Raw genomic sequence first — 23887 nt, 5'->3', positions numbered from 1 at the left:
TTTTGATATTTATTCTAATTTATGCAACAAGGATTGCAATCAATCTAAATGTTACCGTCATAATGACAAATACAAGTCTGTACGTGTTAAATTTAGGAACAATATACATTTGTAATAATACAATTGGGACACATACAAATCCATGTGCTAATTAGTCTGCCCAAAGTGTGGAACCTTAGTCAGTGATATCTTATTAATGTTTGTAAACTCCACTCTAAGGAGTGGGGTCTATATTGCATTCACCGTATCTGTCCATTCATCCAACAAATAATTACGTCACACTTTTCTCAGGTACTAATGAACAAAAAGACTTCATATTTGGTCAGCCTCTTGACAGTGATGAATTGTGTTCATCCATCGTCCTGTGTAAACTTTTTCAAAGATCCTCTCTGAAACCAATGGACCAATTTCAACCAATCTTGAGCTGAATGATTCTTAGGGTATCTTGTTTAAACTTTGTGTTTTTAATTCTTGTCAGTCAGCAAACATGGCCACCAAAGCTAAAAATAGAATATAGGTGTAAAATGGAGTATTTGGCTTATATTTCTAAAACTAAGCAGTTAGAGTAATCTGACATAGATAAAATGATCAGCAGGTGAAGTTTTATCTCTTGTGAAATTTTCAGAAAATTCGGACAACTGTTTTAGAGTTATTCCCCCTGTTTTGAGTAAATTTCAAAGTTTTTGGCTTATATCTGAAAATTAAAGCAGTTAGAGCAAATCTGACAAGAGATGAAATTGACCCGCAGTGAAGGTCTCCTTATTGATTAATTTTCAGAAAAATCAGACTACCTATTTGGAGTTATTGCCCCTGATATGTCATCTGTAGCTAACCTGGCCAAGACGGGTCAAGTGAGCTTTTCTCATCACATTGTGCTGGTTGTCTGTCGTCATCCATTGCCGTTGTCAGTTAACTTTTACAAAAATCTTCTCTGAAACTACTGAGCCAAATTTAACCTAAGTTGGCCACAATCATCATTTGGGTATCGAGTTTAAAAAATGTGTCCGATAACCGTGCTTGCCGACCAACATGGCCACCATAGCTAAAGATAGTACATAAGGGGTAAAATGCAAGTTTTGTCTATTATCTTGAAAACCGCTATAGATAGAAAAAATATTACAGGGGCAGAAATGTTGAGATCTACCTGTTGTATATCAAATTCCAAACTGTTAGACAACTTCTTGTAGGAGATATTAACCTTAAATGACGAGTTTTACCAATTTTTTGCATTTTTACCTAATATCCTAAAAACTAGAATAGCGAAACTTTAAATAGCAAAAATGATCAGCAAGACAAGATCTACAATTATGTCAAACTACTGTAATCATCAGACTAATCTTTATTGTAGATTTTGCCCTTTAATGACCATTTTTACCATTTTTTGCTTTTTGCCTTATACATCTTCAATATTTTAATAGATACATGTATATCGAAAGTTTTTGCCAATATCATTAGAAAACACTTTATAAGAGTGATTGCCCTTGAATGACAAATTTTTTATAACTCTTGTTGTGTTTTGGGAAAAAACCAAAGAAGATGGAGAGAAACTAAACAGAAAAAATGATTAGCAATACAAGACAAAAACGAGATTTTTGTCATTATTCTATTCGTCCACAATGTTGGAGAGTGTCCATTGTTGAAGATGCACATTGACCTAGGTGAACGACACATGCTCTTTAGAGCCTCTAGTTAAGATCTATTGGACACCTTAAAACTGTTTGTCCCACTTTTCTCAGGTCCTGCTGAACAGAATTTCATATTTGGTCAACAGTTTAGCAGTGATAAGTTGTAACGTGTTAATCTTTTTCAGATCTATATGACAATAATTTATGTTATTTCTGATACTTTGTATTACCATTTGGGGTATGCTTTGCACAACAACGCATGCAATGTTTCTTCTTTTCAGTTTTGATTGCAGATCTTCCATTTTTCCTGGTAAACTTATACTCCTGAAATGCTTGACAGAATGATGTGAAACACCCAAAGTCTTAATCACATGATGTTATTCTGCACCTCTTTCCTTTCTTCATCTGAATTATTATATTGTTTTGGTATCCACAACTCCTCCTTAAACCCGGGTTTCAGTTTGTTGGAAATATCTCATAATCTCAACCATGTAATGCTATTATGTGCCTATTTTGTTTTTTTATCAGTATTATTTTTTGGGTTCCCCTTACCAAAGCATGGACTTGACCATTGCTTTATTAGGTGGTTACTCAATTTGTATCTGCACTTTTCTAAACCACCTATTCAGTTTCAATTTATTGAAACTTTCTCACAGCCTTAACCATACAATGCTATTATGCACCTCCTGCGTTTTTTGTTCTAACATTTAGATACAGTCTAGGGTAAAAGTTTTTACACCAATAACTTTGTCAAATCTTCATTGAATTTTACAAAGCATTGACAAAATCTTCTTCATAGTCAAGAGATAGCAACATGAGCAAAACATTCAAATTTTATATTAATCATTTTTACTGGGTTTTACAAAGGAAAAAATCCAGTTATTAAAATATTGAAGTATGGCGGTAGGGCAGGGTGTGGGCGAGGTGCGACAGCCAACAGCTTCTGTGCTAATTTACGTACAGTGTTACCAATGCCTTTCAAATTTCAATAGATTATTACTGATGCCAACATAGAGGTCAAGATTGCTTTTGACAATTTTCACTTTTATGGTTGAGAAGTTATGGCACTTGATAGATTGGAAATGACACTTGATGTCGTTTTCATGCAATGACTTGTGAACTGTTCAACCAATGATTTACATAGTTAGACTTCTATATAAACCCTTGGTTCAAACAATGGATTTCACATTCCAATATGTTGTTATGGATGACAAAATAGAGGTCACGTTTGATATTGGCGATTTTCACTTTTGCTATTCAGGAGTTTTAGTCCTTGATAGATTGGAAAATTACACTTTCTGTCATTTCTGTGCAATAACTTATTACCCATTTAACCAATGTTTTTTTTTCAAATTTGAATATGTTTTTACTGGTGACAAAATGGAAGTCAAGTTCAATATTGACAATTTCATTTTTCCTGTTTAGGAGTTATGGTCCTTGATAGATTGGAAAATTGCACTTTGTGTAATATCCGTGCAATAATTTATAAACTCTTTAGCCAATGCTTTCAAATGTTGATATGTTCTTACTGATGACATAATGGAGGTCAAGTTTGATATTGACTATTTTCACTTTTATCGTTCAGAACATATGGTTTTTGATAGAAAATAATGGAAAATAGGCACAGAACGTAGCAGGTCAAACAATCATAAAAGCACCAGACATAACAATACATCAATTTCATTGGTACTCGTTGCCCTCTTAAGTTTAAGAATGGATACCTTCAAAATACAGAAAACCTGGTTTGCTGTCAATGACGGCTCTTTTCTTGTTCTGTAATAGTGAATTCATTTTTTTCCATCCATAGAGTAGAAAATATATATGTCTCATGATTTTGTTATTACTTCACTCATCTTTAATGCTGTAGGGCATTCTAAGGGAAAATCTTTTAAGCAAGCACAACTAACATTTTTTTAAGTAGCCCCTGTTAGTTAACATTTACATGTGCCAAGGCACTAATCATATTTAAGTGAAAGGGAAAACCGAGAACCTTGACTCTTTTTGAAAATTTAGTGGATTTAGACATATTTTTATACGACCGCAAAAAATTTTTGCGGTCGTATATTGGTATGACGTTGGCGTCGTCGTCGCCTGAAGACACATTGGTTTTCGCACTCTAACTTTAGTTTAAGTGAATGGATCTTTAAAATTTACCATAAGGTTCAATACCACAAAAGGAAGGTTGGGATTGGTTTTGGGGGTTATAGCATCAACAGTTAAGGAATTAGGGGCCAAAAAGGGGCCAAAAATAAGCATTTTTGTAACTTCCAGACATAACTTGTGTGTTAGTATATGGATCTCTCTGACTTTGTACCACAAGGTTCCATATCACAAAGGGAATGCTGGGATTGATTTTGGGGGTAATTGCCTCAAAATTTTAGGAATTGGGGGCCAAAAAAACAAGCATTTTTCTAGTTTCATGACAATAACTTGTGTGTACGTGCATGGATCTTTCTTAAATTGTACTACAAGTTTCCATATCACAAAGGGAAAGCTGGAATTTAGTTTGGAGGTAATTGCCCTAAACTTTTAGGAATAAGGGGCCAAAAATAAGCATTTTTCTAGTTTCCAGACATTCACTTGTGTTCAAGTGTATGGATCTTTCTCTGAAATTGTACTGCAAGGTACCATACCACAAATGGAAGGCTGGGATTGATTTTTGGGGTAATTGCTTCAAAATTGTAGGAATTAGGGGCCAAAAATGGGCAAAAAACAAGCATTTTTCTAGTTTCATGACAATAACTTGTGTGTACGTCTATGGATCTTTCTTAAATTGTACTACAAGCTTCCATATCACAAAGGGAAAGCTAGGTTTGAGTTTGGGGGTAATTGCCCTAAACGTTTAGGAATTTGGGGCCAAAAAGGGGCAAAAAAAACCAAGCATTTTTCTAGTTTCCAGACAATAACTTCTGTTCAAGTGTATGGATCTCTCTGAAATTGTACTGAAAGGTACCATACCACAAAGGGAAGGCTGGGATTGAGTTTGGGGGTGATGAATCATAAGGGGGTTCAAAAAATGGGGGGGGAGGGTTTCCTTTTTTTTTCTTTAAAATTTTCCATTTTAAATTGGTTATTTCTGATTTATATATAAAAGCAAATAATAATTATATTGTTTGAATAGGTAAATTAAAATTTTTTAAGTTCTTAGACCTCATTCATTCTGTGTCAGAAACCTATGCTGTGTCAAATATTTAATCACAATCCAAATTCAGTGCTGTATCAAGCTTGAATGTTGTGTCCATACTTGCCCCAACTGTTCAGGGTTCGACCTCTGCGGTCGTATCAAGCTGCGCCCAGCGGAGCATTTTATTATCAGTCATAGAGAAGAAGAATTATTTAGTCTCAACCTTTATCAGTATATAATGCAGTTCTATAACAAACTTATATTTTCATACTTTGGTTTGCAACTTTTATAAGATTACACATACAAATTCGTTAATGAATAAATAAAAAAATTTAAAAATTCAATACTTGTTAAACAATGATTATGAATAAAATAAAAAATAAAATGCATGTACATCAAACTAAATATCACTTAACAAAAACTATCTCACATTCAATTAATGATAAACGAGACAGATTTCCTTTAAATTTTGGCAAAAGTAATACATTTTCCTGACGCTAGACTCTACTGAACTTGATGCAACCAGTACTGACTTGACCACAAGTACGGAGTTTCTGATTTGAACATTGAATATTTTAACAAGACCGAACGATTCTTAAACCGCTGCAGTCGCATAGCACGCGTATGTTTACTTAACACGCACTGAACGACTGAAAAGGGTCTGTATCAGTTTTGCTCGCTGTCAGTTCAAGGATTAAAGAGTTGTTAACATTAAAGTGACCGTTTTCAGTATTGGAAGTCGTTACTAGTGTATATGACCAAAAGGGACTTTAATAGAATAGCCAAAACCATATTAGTTTAACTTTTCCTGAGTGGGTTTAAGAGATATGTGTTATAAATCTAGTCAGAGGTGATGCACATATTACTGGTCTGATGTTACCCCGCGAGTTAACAGTTCACCGGCAGTAGTATTATCCCAATGCTAGATAATAAGAATATCACTTGGTGCATCCGAACGCTTTTCTGGATTTACGTTCATCAAGCTCAAAACAAAAAATGTAAAACGCGGTATACATGAATACTTAAGCGTTATGAACAAAGAGGGTTTGAATAGATTGGCCATGTAAAAGATGGTGTTTTTTCGCCATACAAATGCTCAATAACTTTTTTAAAACTGTCTAAATAGAGAATATGAGAAACTTAATTGCCAAATGGATTTCTTTGAAAGCTCAATTACCCACATACTACAACACGAAAGGTTTTGTTTCTGCAAACGAATGGTAATCGCATGATTTTTTGGAGAACTGATATCATAATAAAATAATCATTATTCATAGTTGAAATTTTTTTTTATTTCAAAATGGTAAAAGATAATTGTTTTTTTTTCAAATTGATTGCTTAATTATGCAACTTTGTAGAATCAAGATAAGTTCTTTTCCCACATACTAATTGCATGGTGCTATACGAGAAAGGAAGCTATTTTGATCAATATAAATTTTATCTTTCTTATTCCAAAATTTGGTCGCCTATGAAGTGATGTTTTTTTGGGGGGGGTTTTCTCCAATGTTTTTTAATGGTCGCATTGTTCATTAAAGGAAATTTTAGTGGAGTGAATCGTTCATCATCAGGAAATGTTCTTTATTTAGCAATACCGGATACCATTTTGTACTGAATAATGCACTGACAGAATGTGTTTACATTTATTTGTTTACACATGTTATCATAGATTTGATATTGATATATAACAACTTTATATTAAACATATATAATATTATGTCAAAGTTCAGTATGTTAGTATGATGGCTATGAAACAAAATGTCCAAATACAGAAAGGTATTTACATAATTTATATTTTATTGGGTTGAAATTTACAATAGATATAGGAAGATGTGGTATGAGTGCCAATGAGACAACTCTCCATCCAAGTTACAATTTATAAAAGTAAACCATTAGATTAGTATGAAGATATTTACATATATTCATGCAATTCAAATAAAATTTACAACATGACATTTATGCAAATATACTGGAAAGAATGTTTTTTTATGCTCCGTACTAGGATTCAGAATTTCTGCGGACTTTTTTGTTGAGTTTAGTTTGTCTTTTCGTCTTAATACTTTTGGCCACGAAGTTCTTTTTCCTTCTGCGGGTTATGATTTCCCATCTATATTTCTTGTATTTTTCAAAGAGATTATAATCTTTATTTTGTTGCAACTTTAATTTACGAAAAAAACCGGTGAGTTAGTCATATTTTTTTATTTTAGTTTTGTCATTTTCTCATTCTTCAACAGGTTTCGATTATAAATTTAACTTATTTTGGTGAACTTGATTTCTATCTGACAATGAATTATACGGTTCCTTGTTGATCATATTAAGGATTGGTTATCGCTCACGAGAATGATTATCATCAATTGTCTATTTTTGAGTTGTGAAATGACAAGTTTCCAACAAAATTAATATTTCATATTTGATAACAAAAAAATTAAGCAATTTTGGCGAATTTAAAAGTTTTGAATACATGACTAAATATTTTTAACTTAAAGTAATAATACATAAAACAGTTTTTCAAAATATTTCTGTGTGCAATTTCATAATAGTAACTGAGAAATACACTAAAGCTTAGTCATTACACCAAGAAATCATGTGGCACTGATTAATAAGTAACTTCCAAAGAAAAAGAAAAATAACAATGGCAAAAAAAATAATAATATAACGTTTTTGATACGAGTCTTTGAAACTGTTAACGACATCTTTAAAACTGCAATTTGCTTTATTAGAATTAAACACAAAATATTCAACTGTACAGGATAGTGATTATTTTTCGGTGATAATCTTCTTTCCAATATTATCAATATAAACAAATGGAAACATCTAAACCTGAAGAAGATATTAAAAACCCCAATACAAGACAATGTATATTTACATGCAGAGCCAAGATGGGGACGATGCATTGGTTGTCCTGATACAAGATGATAATGTTATCGAATATCGACTTCCAGTGTGGAGGAAAATATGCTTCGCCATAGGTGGAGTACCATACCAAATGACAAACGCTGTTGTTAGCTTCTTTTTCAGTATCTTTCTCCTGGAAGTAGCAGAGGTATGTTGTGTAGTGAGATTTAATAAGGCATACACTACTATCACTATGGCAGATTCAAAAGAATCTGTGTTTTCAATTTACATAAAAAAAAAAATATTTTCCTATCGTGTGCAGTAGATTTGTAAACATTGCCAAACATCGCTGAATCAGGTTCAGTTGAAGCGGCTCTAAGCAATAAGAAATAAAAAATGTTTCCAGAACCATCTATCAAATTGTCCATCAATTGGTCAATTTACAATTAGGAGGGAACACTAATTGAAAATCCGATTTAATTTCAGATATATCTTAACTCGCTTACTAGGCTCTTATGGACATAGCGAAATCGCGTACATATATTTTAATTAAATTGCTATAATTGACAGTTTGATATTTTAGATGGCATCCATACTTTTTAAAATGGATGTAATGTATATAATAGTAATAATAATATATATTATATAATGAATAAAATGGATATACATGCCATTTCTTTCTAAAGATTAGGCCAACTTATGCTTCAATCATCGTCTTTGGAGGAAGAGTCTGGGATGCTTTTACTGATCCTATGTGTGGCTTTCTTGTTAGCAAAACGAACACTCGTTTTGGAAAATTTAGACCCTGGTGAGTTAAAAATACTACATACAGTTCTACATGTACCAGAGGTGGATCATACTTTTAACATAGAACTGTGATAATACAGTTCTTCATATCGTACTGCAGCCCCAAAAATCAGAACCGGACTGAGGGAGAGCTACTATAAGAATCTATTTGACAAACATAGTCGAGAAAGAATTATTGTTCAGTTTAAAAAATGTACTTACGATTTGAGCAATAAAATCAAATGAATTATAAAAAAATAAAGCACAGTAAATGAATAGAATGATTACAGTGATTAAAGTACATTTAAACAAAAACATGTATATACATTTAAACAAAGTAATATATTAACAATGTCATTGACAATTATGTAACATATGATGTATGCAGTTTTCGTCCCTTTTGGTCCCAAACGACACAAAAGGCTTTTATCAGTTTCAAAAAAAATTTAATAAAATGGGGAATGCAAAATAATACAGTTCTAAGAATGGAAAAAATTTTAGAGCTAAAAAGGTCAAATTTCTAGGATAAAGATTCCCCATTTCCATTCTCAATTTTAAGTATACATAAAAGAGAGGCGAAATATCCCAAAAGGACAATCAAACTCAAAAGTCGAAAACGAACTGACAATGTCATGACAAGAAACAAAAAAAGAAGATCAATGACAACCATGAGTATACAAAACACAACATAGAAAAGTACAGACTGAGCAACACGAACCATACAAAAAACCGGGCGTGATCTCAGGTGTTAACCGTACATGCATCTAATGGCGATTCACTTAATACTTGACATATATTACAACGGTAGGTAAAATGACATTTACCAGATGGGAATATGTGCAAAACTTATAATATGATCGCTGTTGAAACAAAGGAATTAAGAAGATACCAAGATGTCAATCAAAAATCATAAATGAAAAGAAACTTCCGGCCTAAGAGACTTGTCAACCCAAGTTAAGTCATGCACTGCAAACAAAGAAAAGTCTGGAATAACTTGAATTTTGACTGTACTGTTTACTTCATTATTTACAGGATATTGTTTACTGCACCATTTGCCTGTATTTCCTACTTCTTACTGTGGTACGTACCAGACTTTTCAGAGGAGGGCAAGCTTGGATGGTACTTTGTTTTCTATTGTTTATTCCAGTGTCTAATGTCCGTAAGTACTTTTGATTTTTTTTTATAAAAAAATCTATGATATTCAGATTCAGCAATTTACCAAGTGGTAAGAGTTCCATATGGCACCCCACCATACTAAAAGAACACAATAATGTATTACAGTTTATTTCGTGGGGTGCCATATGGAACTCTTTCCCGACTTTTTAACACTATGCTAATCCATAGAAAACATGAACCCAAATTGATTACAAGTTTAACATATCACCTGTTCTTTTGTTACCCGTATAATACTGATATCAGCTTATAATTTTCTGATTTCAGGGTCTTCATGTACCATACACATCACTGACCATGGTGATCAGTAATAATCAAAAAGACAGAGACTCGGCTACAGCTTACAGCAAGTACATTTCATTTGTAGCTTCAACGTATTATTTCTTTTTGAAATGCTTTAGAATCGGAATAACAACTTACTGTAGTTGAACACTGAGTTGCCGCCAGTAAAACTGTCATTTGACGGCGACAACTCTTCAACTACAGTACTGTTATTCTTTCTTTATCGCGTTTAGTCTAAAAACGTTGCGGTCAAATGGTTAATTATACGAACCGAAAATTTGATTTACACCGGTTGTAAAAAACTCTGATATTTTTTTGGATATTCGAACGGCAAAGCCGGGATATTTTTTGCTTTTATTTCCCAAGAAATAAATCATTCCATTGTACAACGATGTTGCAAACGTAAATTACACGGACCAGAGGTAACCAAAAGAAATTCCATTTTTATAGTAAAAATAATTTGCATAATTAGTTCCAAAAGGTTGGGCTAACTACATTCGGGTCTTAATGGAATTCTTCATTGTGTTCTTCGTAACTGATTAACAGAAAAATAGTCCGGGTATTGTTAATATGTTAGTATACATTTCTTATAACAATTGTATGTGACATGTTGGGAGAAATTGCATGTTTTTACGTCTGAAATTTTTTTTTTATATCGAGACAATCGATTCTACATTTTATTCCTCAAGTCATTTTGAGGTAGAAATTATCTTTCATACATTTTACGCTTTCAGAACCATTTTGAGCTTCTGTCATGTGCAAGAAGAATGTTTTTGTTCATGATGATTTTTTTATTAAAAAAAAATGAAATAGCTTAAACAAATTTAAGTCTATTTTTTTTCTACATCCGTTCATTTAGAGATATAAATAAACTTTCAAACTTGCGTTATCAAAGCCTTCATTTTTTTTTAAATTTAAATAATGTATATTTTTACAAAAACATTTTAAATTGTGAAGGAATGGGAGCTGAAGCCATAGGTGTATTAGCTGCCTCTGTCATACAAGGTTTGTTTGTGAACAAGTATCGCATAGCTGGTGAATGTGATGAGAACAGCAAAATAACTGCCGAAGAACTTAAAAACCAAGTAAGACTTATTACAACACCTTATTTGGTATCATTATCACGACTTATTTAAGGATGTATTCTTCTTCGTTCAGTATCGTTGAAATCTCGTTCTGGGATTATTTCCAAAACATGTGATTCAAGTGGAAATTATCAATGAATTTAAAAAAATATTATAATCAAACTTAACTCTATGCAAAAATTGTGTATTTACAATAAGTAGTTTTTGAGTAATGACATTTTTAAATTTTATAACCAATCAAGTCAGTCAATCTAGCCAAAATGTCGAGAAAACGGGTGAGGGGTATAAGAAATTATTTTAGCAATGTATTGTGGAATAACACATAGTCATAACAAATAATATCAATAAAAGAAAGTTCGCCTTTGTCAATTGCGTCGACTAGGTCGTTTAATTATAGATTGTTTAACACCCCCATTATTGCCCAGAGCACAACTATAATTGGCGCAGTGTATATTATAACCAATCAATCCTATTGTAGAAATAATCTTACAACATTGGCGCAGTGTATAGTATAACTAATCAAGTCTTACACTATTGGCGCAGTGTATCGTATAATTAATCAACCCTTTTGTAGAAATGGTCTTCCATCATGGGCACAGCGTATAGAATAACTTATCAATCCTATTATAGAAATGGTCTTAACACATTGGCGCAGTGTATATTATAACTAATCAATCCTATTGTAGAAATGGTCTTACCACATTGGCGCAGTGTATAGTATAACTAATCAATCCTATTGTAGAAATGGTCTTACACCATTGGCGCAGTGTATAGAATAACTAATCGGGTCTCACACTATTGGCGCAGTGTATGGAATAACCAATCAATCTTATTGTAAAAATTTTCTTACAACATTGGCGCAGTGTATAGCATAACTCATCAATCCTATTGTAGAAATGGTCTTACAACATTGGCGCAGTGTAGATTATATCAAATTAATCCTGTTGTAGAAATGGTCTTACACCATTGGCGTAGTGTATATTATAACTAATCAGGTCTTACACCATTGGCGCAGTGTATGTTATAACTAATCAATCCTATTGTAGAAATGGTCTTACATCTTTGGCGCAGTGTATCGTATAATTAATCAATCCTATTGTAGACATGGTCTTACAACATGGGCGCAGTGTATAGTATAATTAATCAATCCTAGGGTAGAAATGGTCTTACACCTTTGGCACAGTGTATAATATAATTAATCAATCCTATTGTAGTAATGGTCTTACACCTATGGCGCAGTGTTTAGTATAACTAATCAGGTCTTACACCTTTGACAAAGTGTATATTATAACCCTATTGAAGATATGGTCTTACACCTTTGGCGCAGTGTATAGTATAATTAATCAATCCTATTGTAGAAATGGTCTTACAACATGGGAGCAGTTGTTATAATTAGTGTTTATATGTTGTCATCTATCATTGTGTTCTTTGGTACCAAGGAGAGAATAGGTAAACCTTATAGTATTTTGATAAATAATCAGTATGCAATATAGTACTATATTCCATAAAAGGAATTCAATAAACAAATTATATCACGTACGAGGTAAAATAATTCTCAAAACAGTATGAACTATTGCTTAAATAAATCGGGTTTGAATGTCTAATGCAATTTTTATTTGTGAAATCTTGAACAAATCGTACAGGGAGGTATACTTCTCCCCTAAGTTACCAGTTCTATAGACACTAGGTCATACTTATTTTTTTCAGGTGTAATCAGTGAAAGCCATGGAGGATTTATGAGAGGCCTAAAATTGACTCTTTCTTTTAGACCATATAAACTTTTATCGTTTTCTTTCTTGTTCTTATCATTAGGAATCGCAGTAAGTTGTATATAATATGTAAAACACTTATATACATATGATTAAAGAAGACGTGGGATATACGCCAATGATACAGAAACCAAACTCCAAAGATAACTAAAAGACATCTTAAGGGTAGCATAGATCAGTCTTCAACAATACACAAGTGTTACGGTATTACCATATGTCACTGAAGCTCTTAACCGTCAATAGTCTATAAAAATTGTGAATAAATTAAACAGAATTAACAACAGAATTGCCATTTGCACCCGATTTCCTAAAATAACAAAAAACATTAAGATATAAATGTTTACCACTTTTAGCTTTGTAAAGATGTATTTTATTGTAGCATCTTTCTAATGAAAGTTTGTCAGAAACATAACGATTCTTTTTTCGATTGATTTGCATGAGATCTTTTTCGTATGTATGTCAATGAGACAGCAAACCAAAGACATATAATTAAAAGACATTTAAACGGCAACATACAGGCTTCAACAATAGACAGATGGCCATGCAATATGACCAACTATAAATCACTACGAATATAAATCAAATTGAATAAATTAAACAAAAACGACCACTAATCTGCCGTCAACACTTCATTAACTAACATAACAACAAAAAAAAAACCATAACGATATTAATATTTCCACAATTAAATCTGTAAAGATGATTTTAACTTGCTATAGATATTTTAAAAGTACGACAAGCAAGGAATATGGTTTCAAAATTGCTAAAGTTGATATGAAATTTAAAATCTATGGTTGAATTAAGAGCTACCTTTGTGTACAATCATCATTGGCTTTATTTGGATTTTAGTGCTCTTGTTGTAGTTCATCATGAGAAACGCTTCAAGCACTGTATACCGGTATTTGTTTAATGTACTTATACTATCTATTTTTATAGATTGTGCAAGGGAATCTCGCTCTGTTCTGCACACATAGTTTAGATTTAGGAGAACACTTCTCAACATTCATCACCATATTATTGGTAGGTAAAACTCTAAATGACGATTTCTTTTTATGAATATTCCGTGAAAAAATCTGAACACCTCGCTATTATAAACCCGTATTTATATCCTCCGTGTTTCTTAGGACGGTTTGTTACTGATCGTTTAAACAAGTCCATAATACGGCGTGTTACTGATCGGTTGAACAAGTCAACAATAAGGATTGTTACTGATCGGTTTAACAATTCATAAGTACGAGTTGTTACTGATCAGTTGAACAAGTCAAAAGTATGGTTTGTTACTGATCGATTAAACAAGTCAAAAGTACGGTTTGTTACTTATCGGTTAAACAAGTCAAAAGTACGGTTTGTTACTGATCAGTTAAACAAGTCAAAAGTACGGTTTGTTACTGATCGATTAAACAAATCAAAAGTACGGATTGGTTACTAATCGGTTAAACAAGTCAAAAGTAAGGTTTGTTAACTTACTGATCGATTTAACACGTCAACAGTACGGTTTGTTACTGATCGGTTAAACAAGTCAAAAATATGGGTTGTTACTGGTCGGTTAAACAAGTTAATAATACGGTTTGTTACTGATCCGTTTAACAAGCAAGTTAAACAGTTTGTTACTTGTCGGTTCAACTTGTCAGTCGTACGGGTCGTACTGATCTGTCAAACAAGTCAAGAAATATTTGAGAGGAAATCATATCAAAATTACCCTTTGCAGATTCATTGCCAAACATGAGTTATAAGAGACACGTATATATATGATCATCTACAGTAATATTTAACTTTGATGAACATATCAGTAGGAAGCAGTCTAATAATTTGAAATTTCCAACATTTGTCCCAGAGATATGTGTTTTATTTGTCTAAGATATACTTGTATTTGCCGCTTGATAACTTTATATTAACTGTATCTACATTGAAATAATTGAATTATTGAAGTATAAGTATTTTGAAGATGTATCACAAAATGTAATAGATTCTCTATGCATCAGAATTTTTACCATAGATGGGTGTACTTGCATCCGCAGGGTTAAATCCCCCACAGTCTGTCAAGTGAATCTGCCTGGGGTTCTCATTCTAAGGAATACACATATCTTGCATAAATACATGTACATGTAGAAAGAAATGTATGCAAAATTTAGTTAGAAGACCCATTACTACATTGATGATACCCAACAAAAATCACATTTACATTTTTAATTTAAATTCATGTAAGCATACAAAAGGATTTAAAACACTCATGTGCCGGTAGAAGTTTAAACAAATAAGAACGGACAGGCTCTATCATAGATGAGCGTCGTGAAAAAATTCTTTTTCAATGGAAAATGTGAAAATAACTAAAATGAAATGTTTTTCTCCTTTTTTGAGCTCCTTTGTCATTTTAAATTTCAAACCCTCGTTAAACGGCTGAATCGTGCTTCAGCCATTTGTTTTACAAATTTTGCAAATTTTACACAAGTTCAGATGTATATAAACGTACAAATGCAGAACTTACATCGATCAACTATAAATGGGATTTGTTTATTTCATGCAAGAAATTATACCACAGTTAGTGTTGTTATACCTGCACGTTTCCTATGGACTTAAAGTCGTATGAAACGAGTTTCTTGTAATTTTTATGTTATCGAAATTATTGAACCAATGCATGCATATATACTAAATAATCCTGTATGCACGTTTTTTTAATACTTATCATGAATCTATAACGTACTGATTATCGACAAATGATATTTCATTCAGTGATTGTTGATCGCAAGCTTATTAATTTTCGAGTTTGTTGCTGAAGTGTACCGGATCGTGACATTGATAAACAATCATCACAGTACGTGACAAATAAGGGAATTGATAGAGCCATGATATTCATTTTATTTTTTTCCAGGCGTTCCCATTTGTTAATTAAACTTTCTTTAGTTGTTGTTACATGATTGGTTGTGTTAAATTTGTTCTTTAAGACTCAGTTATTACTATTTACCTTCCAGTGCTCGTTAATTTACATTCTTTCATCACGCCTTTTTACACAAATGTGCATCTATTTTGAAAAAAAATATAATTGAGTAATATTTCAGAAAATAAAACAGATAAATGCATTTTTTTTCGATTTTCAGTTATAGTTCAACGAGCCAAAGTTGTATGCATCTGTAGCCCATTTTCTGTACCTTGACCTGAACGACCGAAATTTATATCTTTAATGTAATTTTTAATGAATTAGTGTTTATACATTCCAGGTTTCTGCAATATTATTCATTCCCATTTGGCAAGTTGTATTAATAAAAATTGGCAAAAAGAAATCTTTTGCAATAGGAATGATTGTAAGTGTATTTCATTTTATTCATAGTACTAACATTCAATGTAGACATGCCAGTAGATTGTTACTATTGACGTGTACTGTTTTGCTCCCCGTGCATCATGGTGACAATAAAATAATGATTCACTTTTTCGAATGAATCAAAGGGGAGGAAATACAAAGGAGATAGTAAAACCATAAATGGAAGTGAAACAGATACCACTATGGCAAAAGACGAACCGACAAAAGAACATTTCACTAAAAATTACACATAAAACTAAAGGTTAAGCAACGCAAACCTGACCAAAACTGTACAGTATTAATTGTAACTTGTTTTCATTTATACAAATGTTTAAAATTTGCATGATGAAAGAAGGTTAATAGCTTATATTTTTCCATACATATCAAATTAGTCAGTACTTCTCTTTAAATGTTGCTTCCAAATGTGATATGTGACTGTATTAATTCTCAAAATGTGTACTTAATCTTTCGATTGATTAAAACCATAAAGCTTTATTTCTGTTTTACAACTACTGAGTTATATATACGAACAAAAAGAGATGCGAGGTATACGTCAGTGAGACAGCAACCCAAATGCCTTAAAGACCGTGAATGTTCAACATAGGATGTCGGCTCTATTCATAAACCAAGTTGCCAAATAACTAAAATTTCCTTGCTTGGTCTCTTTTTTTGTGTCTGAAAATTTTAATCAAAAGCAAGTTTCTCATGCGATTTTGACATTTGCACTTTTGTTATAGAACTTCATATACCGGTAAAAAGTGTTTCACCATTTGAAAATTCCGCTATATATTTCATATAGTAACACATTTTCAATAAATATTCTTCTTAAGATATTTCTTTTCCGAATTGAATGAAATATTTCCACTAAATACAAAAAATTCTCCAGTTTCTTGCTAAATATACTACGAGCACACAAGGTTGCCAATAGGTTTTTCAGAGCTTACATAAAACAACTACACGTAATCATTTGGCTAATTTTTGAAGTAGAAAACTGTGTAAGGAATAACCAAAATAAAAAAAAACAACACCAACATGTCATTCATATTCCTCTGATATGAGAGTTCATAAAGTATCCAAAACTGATTTTTTTATAGAAATATATGAAATGTTGTTACAATTTTGCTTGTCTTGTATTTAGAAGGCCCTTTTCGCGAATTAAACTTGTATATCAAGTCGCTTATCACTTTTATAGTTGTGATTTATGTTGACAGATATTCATTCCAGTTTTGATATCTCAACTGTATATACCAGGGAATGTGTATGCATACTATCCTATACTTGTACTGGCTGGTATTAGTATCGCTGTTGCTTTATTACTTCCATGGTAAGACCATTTGTGTTTTACTGATATAAATGTGTTGAACTGTGCCATTTGTATCTACTAATCTTAAAAGAATATTTGATCAACACTGAAATTTGAAATCGTCTTACATAAATTTAGGAATAGGGAACGACATGATATAGAGATGGATGCATGCGAAACAATAACCTCATGAAATACTAAATAAGAAGTTTACATTGGAGTATCAACGCTCAATTTGCTCTTCTTTAACTTGACAGTTGTTGGAAAAGTCTTAATTTATGAGCACATATAACACACATGAAAATCAAGACGAACATTGGGGTATAGTCAAACAAACAGCAACCAAACGACACAACAACCAGAAGACATCTTTGTCATCTATTTGGTACGGTTTGATATTCACTAGTAAGTTTTTTTTTTGCCTTAGAAGTCTCAATGAACTAAATGTCTAAATAAAAATTGAGTTTCTGCTTAGCTTCCATGTAGAAAACTGTAGATGATCATATCTGCATTTTTTATGTTTATTTTCGGATTCTGCAATTAAGATTATGAATGTCCATCTTTCCTAGGTCAATGTTGCCAGACGTATTAGATGAATTCATGCTTCAGACAGGAACCAGACAGGACGCCATATTTTATTCTTTTTATGTATTCTTTAATAAATTAGCTGTAGGAGTAGGTCTAGGATTATCTCAGCTCGCATTAGGGTTAGTAAAGTATAACATTATATGTGGGTACGAAACCTCATCACATAACATAAATTTCTTGGAATACTTTATGATTACAACTTAATATGTGTAAATTAATAAAAAATGTTGCAAAATATTTAAACTACGTTCAAACATTACATACAACAATATTTTCAATGACAAGCTTTTTAAAAAAAAAGAAACTAGAAAGATTTTAATCGTTTCCTAACAGAAGACGCCATTGCCATTCAGTATTATCTAATTTAAAACTGTTTAAAAAACTTTGAAATGTTCGAAATACAACAGTAAGGCAAAACCTTTCGAAATTTTGGGTCCTAAATGCTCTTCAACGTCGTACTTATTTACCCTTTTAACTTTTTTGATTCGAGCGTCACTGATGAGTATTTTGTAGACGAAGCGCGCGTCTAGCGTACAAAATTATAAGCCTGCTATCTTTGATGACTTTTTTTATTCGGATTCTCCGTAATCTTTACCTTTTCGAATAATGTTTTTACTGCTTTTTCATACTTCAGTATAGGAGGCTACAAAACGGGGGAATGTGATCAACCAGCATCAGTAGGACTGGCTTTACGTTACTTAGTAGTACCGGGTCCTGTTATATTCACGCTTATAGCCTTGTTGATTCTATGGCGCTACCCTATTGATGAAAACAGAAGAAAACAAATTAAAAAAGAGCTTGAACAATTAAAGTAAGAAGTACTTTTTATTTTTTGTTTTATTTTCTCGCAATCATTAATATTATTATATTGTATTACATCCGTTTGTACCTACAGAATTTTCCGATCTGCATTTTAATTAATAAGTCTAAATTATCGAGAAAGAGAGAGATATTACAAAAGAACAATGTGCGCAAATTTTTGTATGTTATATTTTCAAGTCTGCAGAATGATTCGAATTTTAAACTTCAAAAGTATTCAATCTTACATTCGTGATGTACAGTCGAACCTCGCTGTGTCGAAGTAGGTTGTTGTCGAAAACTCGGATGAGTCGAAGTAATTTCTCAGTCCCGGTAAAATTCCCGTTTGATCAATGCATAATTACCTTTGATGAGTCGAACTCGGTTGATTCGAATACTCGATTAAGTCGAGTTAATTTTATAGTCCCATCGATGTAAAATTAATGTAAATTGATCCCGATGTCTCGAAGTTCGAAAGTAAGAATTTGTATGTCAAAACTTTCGCTAATGAATGCTTTCGTGGAAAACAATATTTCTGTTTTTTTAGCATTTAAATTTAGTACCAGAAATGGAAAATTGTCATAAAAAAGATTTTATATATGACTAAATGAAACTTGGAGTAAATGTCATTGAGCAACTCAACAAATGAAAACAATTAAAAGACATGCATTAAAGAGAAGAGATTGCACATCATCCAAGCATACTTATGTTAAGGCTACAAATTCGGAAATCATAACTTTCAGACTTAATACAAAATATTCACTCAAGCATGCTCATGATAATTTATGAATATAATGGGAGGAAAACTCACCACGACGCCATTTTTTATTTCGTTATGTCTTACTTATAATCGATTTTCTATAACTTGCTATCTAAATTTCTACATCGAAGTCAATATGGTTAAATTAAGCCTCCTTTTAAGCGAACAAATAATCCTGACTTGCTTGGTTCATATATTCTTTTTTTCAGAGCAGATCGAAAACCTAGTTCTAAAGAAGTGGATCAAGTAGAAGATCCTCCCCCGCCAGATGAGATGTATCAATCATCACGTAGTTATCAAACTACTGGAGAAAATCTCACCACTGATAGTTGATCTTCACATCTTGAATATCCAGAAACTTTTACTTGAAGGTGTACTCTGAACTTTTTTTTATATAATTGTGGATTATTCAATTGATGCGGCTCAGTCTTATTGTAAAAATAATTTTCCGTTATGAATTATAGGTATTTTTTGCACATATCTTTAAAGGAAAGTTTTGACCTCTAATAAGCAAATTTAACCTTAAATTAACATTGCATGATAAGATTTATTATTAATATTTTGACTGGAGAAACTTCTGGGTTTTGGGAAAAGGAAGGCTATATTGTTTGGACAGAGACATACACAAATTAAATTTTAAAAGTTATGACATTACTAACCTCAGATATAGATTATTGAATATTGTTTAAGAATAAAGCACATATATCATAAACTAATTTCACTCTTTGTTTTTATAATGTATATGTGTCATACTTGTAATCTAGAGTTTGTGTTTATGGTATTCTTCAAGTTTAGTTTATGAACCTTCTTTCTTTGATGTATTAGAAAAGTTTCACTTACAAGCGTCGTTAGTATTTACATTTATAGTAAATCATAAAATTTAATAAATTACATTAATGAAATGTACAAAAAACTGTTGAGTCATTTATTTTCAATTTTATGAGAAGTTACAAAAATGAGATATAGCTAGATTTATTGTATATTTTATTTCAGATGATCAAAGACACGAATGTTTCTCAAAATCTAATATTGCAATGTTGCTTTGAAGAATGACACAATATGATACGAATATATGGTTTAATATGAAAACATGACTATTTTCTGAGTGTTTCTTTTATGAACTTAGGAAAACAGCAAATGATTAGCGTTGTTATCAAAATATACGTTATTAGCACCTGCTAATAATTCATGTTGTGACCTACATTCTGAAATTTCGAGACGGCACTCATCCCTGGTTAATTACGTGAAACTGTGACATAACTACGTTTAGCATGTTCAAGAAAAGAAGTTTGTGAAGCTATACTCTTAAAATTTAGTCGTGTATCAAAACCAAAAACACATATTTAAAGTATTATCTTCGTCGTCTTTTGTAGATTCAATAGATTGTATGATTTTACAATAAACAAATTATCATTAAAATCATGTCGGTATCGAAGAACTGTCTAACTAAGAATGTTGTACCCTCTAAGACAGACAATCCACCTGCAGAAACCCTACAGGTTGACTGGGGTATATGGTCATTCCTGCAATTCTCCCGTCGGGGAGTAAACCAATGCTCCAGTGATGCGTCCGTTTTGCTCTAAGGATGTATAAATACGCAGCCATGTCCGTTAGGAAAGGAGACATTAAATTCGATGCCCCGGGTGAAGTGTGAGTGCGACGTTCTCTGAAAGTTAAAAGAACCTTTGCTTCATGTCTATGAGGGGTTCGAAGATGACCTGTTGTAAAGCATCCTCTACCCATTCTCAGTTTCAAGAGGTAGATCAACATTCCGCCCTCCATCCCGGTCGACCTACTTTGCAGAACTATATACTAGTATTTTTTTGTAAATTTGTTTTCATGCATGAAATATTTGCCACTGCATGTTAATAAACAACAATTCATCAACCTGAAGCAGAACCCACCAAATGGTAGTATGTATAAAGCTAAAGAAGCGTTTTCTATATTGTCGAATCGAATGATCAAAGGCAATCGCGCAGATAAACATTTGCAGACAATTTTTGCTGTTGGAAGTCTTAACTGAAATATTCTTCCGTTGTGAAAACAGTCAACATTTTTTTTTCTTGAACTCGGCTAATAAACATGTCATTGTTATACACAGATTTTTATTGGAAAAGGAATACCATTCTATAATTACACAAACACATAGAAAACACACTCATAAAATGAGAACTACGCCTAGTTCATCTCTTTCGGGTTTATTAAAAACCAAACTACAGTGCAAAATTGTATACCTACACGATAGTGCTGTGTGTATTTAACTTGTCCACCCTCATATCGTTATTTCTTCACATGTGGCTTAGTCAGTTCAGGGAATAAAAAAAACAAGAAGTTCTTCGTCCAAATGTATCTGATGATAGTTACTTACGAAAGTACGCAAAAATGAAGAACGGTCTTTCGTCAAACAAATAGACGAGTTGATTCCATTTGCTCCATCATGTGTTTGAAATTACATATCAATTTTTAACATATCAAGTCGCCCCCTAACAGTGTGTCTTTTTATGAGGTAATGTTATACCACTCTTTCAGGTTAGGGTGAAGGTTGGCGCCTGATAAAATGTTTAAACCCGCTGCATTTTTATGCACCTGTCTTAAGTCAGGAGCCTGTTGTTCAGTGGTTGTCGTTTGTTGGTGTGGTTCATAAGTGTTTTTCGTTTCTCGTTTTTTTATATAGGTAAGACCGTTGGTTTTCCTATTTGAATTGTTTTACACTAGTCTTTTTGGTGCCCTTTATAGCTTGCTGTTCGGTGCGAGCCAAGGCTCCGTGTTGAAGCCGTACTTTGACCTACAATTGTTTATTTTTTGCACGTTGTGTCTTGAATGGATAGTTGCCTCTTTGGCACTCATACCACATCTTCATATTTATATTACAAAACTAATCAGATTTGGTAAGATTGCCACCGAAACAACTACCCCGGCATAGATCAAAGGACAAAGATGTGAACAATTACAGGTCACTTTACGCCTTCAACAACCAGCAGCAAGCATACCGTTTAGTAAGTTATAAAAGCCCCGGTAATACAAAATGCGGAACAATTCAAAAGTGAAAACAACGGCCTAATTTATACTCATCAATGAACAACTAAAGACAAAAAGGTCAAGACAACAACAAACGGCAAAATCTTTACATGGATTTGGCTATTTATTAGGTCCTTTTTGGTTTATAGTTCTTCAACGTTTTCGGTCCTTATGCATCCTTGGCTTTCAAATATTCGTCTTTGAGCGTTCCTGATGAAGGTAAATCCAGAAAAGAGCTTCGGACGAATGAAATTTATAACGTGTTGTTTTAATTTTTTACAGGTTCGTGTATAGGGACTGGCACACAAATAATGCGATGGAGTTTAACATGTTTGTTAGCGCTCAACAACACAACATTAGAATAGAGCAAACTGGGAGTTGACTCATCAGATTGATTTGTTAAAACCTGGAAAACAATTCATGCTTAGTCATGGAAAATTATTAGAAATAAAGTCACTATGAGAACCGATAAAGACAATATTTAAAGATCTTACTAAAATGCCAAACATGACATCATTTAAGAATGAGTTTACTCAAAGTAACATAAGTATGCTAGGGTTGATATCTTTACTTACGAGCTCTATGAACAACATCCAGACAGAAATTAGGTACGTGAAAATTGTTCGTTTGTCATACGTATTAATGGATATATGCTATCTTCTTCGGGCGTATGACATTTACACCAATTTTGAAAATAAAAGTTTTCTTCATTTGCGCCAATTATTATTTTTTCATTTGCGCCAATTTAATTTGAACAGGTAAGATCTGATACTTATTAGATAATGTTGATCTCATTGATTTATGATAAGATAGGTCTTTTCACACAGAAATAAATCGGAGAAATAAGTCGATAATCTTTGATGGACATTCTTATACCCAATCAACCTTCAAAACAGAGATTTAAAGAATGCTTCATTAGCTATCTACTGGGAGAGCCGTAAATATACCCTAATTTGCCCAAGACTAGATAGAATGCACACACAGCCATCAGCTTGATGACCATCAAAACTAATAATTGGCGCTAATGAAGTGCAGATTGGCGCAAATGCAAAACGCCGTCTTCTTCAGGATTATTTATTAGGGAATATATATTTCGCACCTTAATGTATTCTTATAGTTTTGGCTTTACTTTGATTCCCGGTGTATATATACTTGCAAGTTGTTTGAAGCCCAGAATGTACTACTCACATAACCTTCGAGTATTCCATGTACATTAAAACAAATTCCACTACCCCTCTTTTCCGACAAATTTAAGAAAAACATTTATATAAAATCAGGGGTTCTATAATATTTAGTTAACTCTCAGTAATGGGCTATTTGAACTCTGGTGGATAGTTGTTTAATTGGAAATCATTCCATTTTAAATAACTGTTCTAAATTTTGGACAAAAGTTAAAGTTTAAATTTCAGGACGACATATATTTTTATGTTCAATGTTTACAACATTCGA

General features: G+C 32.5%; 1 protein-coding gene across 1 annotated transcript; it reads left to right on the top strand.

Annotated features, from left to right (window-relative positions):
- Window positions 1–7612: 7612 nt before the first annotated feature.
- LOC127725297 (sodium-dependent lysophosphatidylcholine symporter 1-like) lies at window positions 7613–20334 on the top strand. Its single transcript, XM_052232257.1, has 13 exons — window positions 7613–7789; window positions 8268–8389; window positions 9400–9526; window positions 9808–9886; window positions 10780–10907; window positions 12266–12356; window positions 12615–12727; window positions 13613–13696; window positions 15892–15975; window positions 17183–17295; window positions 17844–17981; window positions 18497–18673; window positions 19630–20334. The coding sequence occupies exons 1-13, from the start codon at window positions 7613–7615 to the stop codon at window positions 19751–19753; spliced, it is 1557 nt and encodes a 518-aa protein (XP_052088217.1). The 3' UTR covers window positions 19754–20334.
- The last annotated feature ends 3553 nt before the right edge of the window (window positions 20335–23887 follow it).

Source organism: Mytilus californianus, unplaced genomic scaffold (assembly GCF_021869535.1).
Source record: "Mytilus californianus isolate M0D057914Y unplaced genomic scaffold, xbMytCali1.0.p SCAF_1, whole genome shotgun sequence".
Taxonomy (NCBI): domain Eukaryota; kingdom Metazoa; phylum Mollusca; class Bivalvia; order Mytilida; family Mytilidae; genus Mytilus; species Mytilus californianus.
This window is presented reverse-complemented; position numbering and strand designations above follow the sequence as displayed.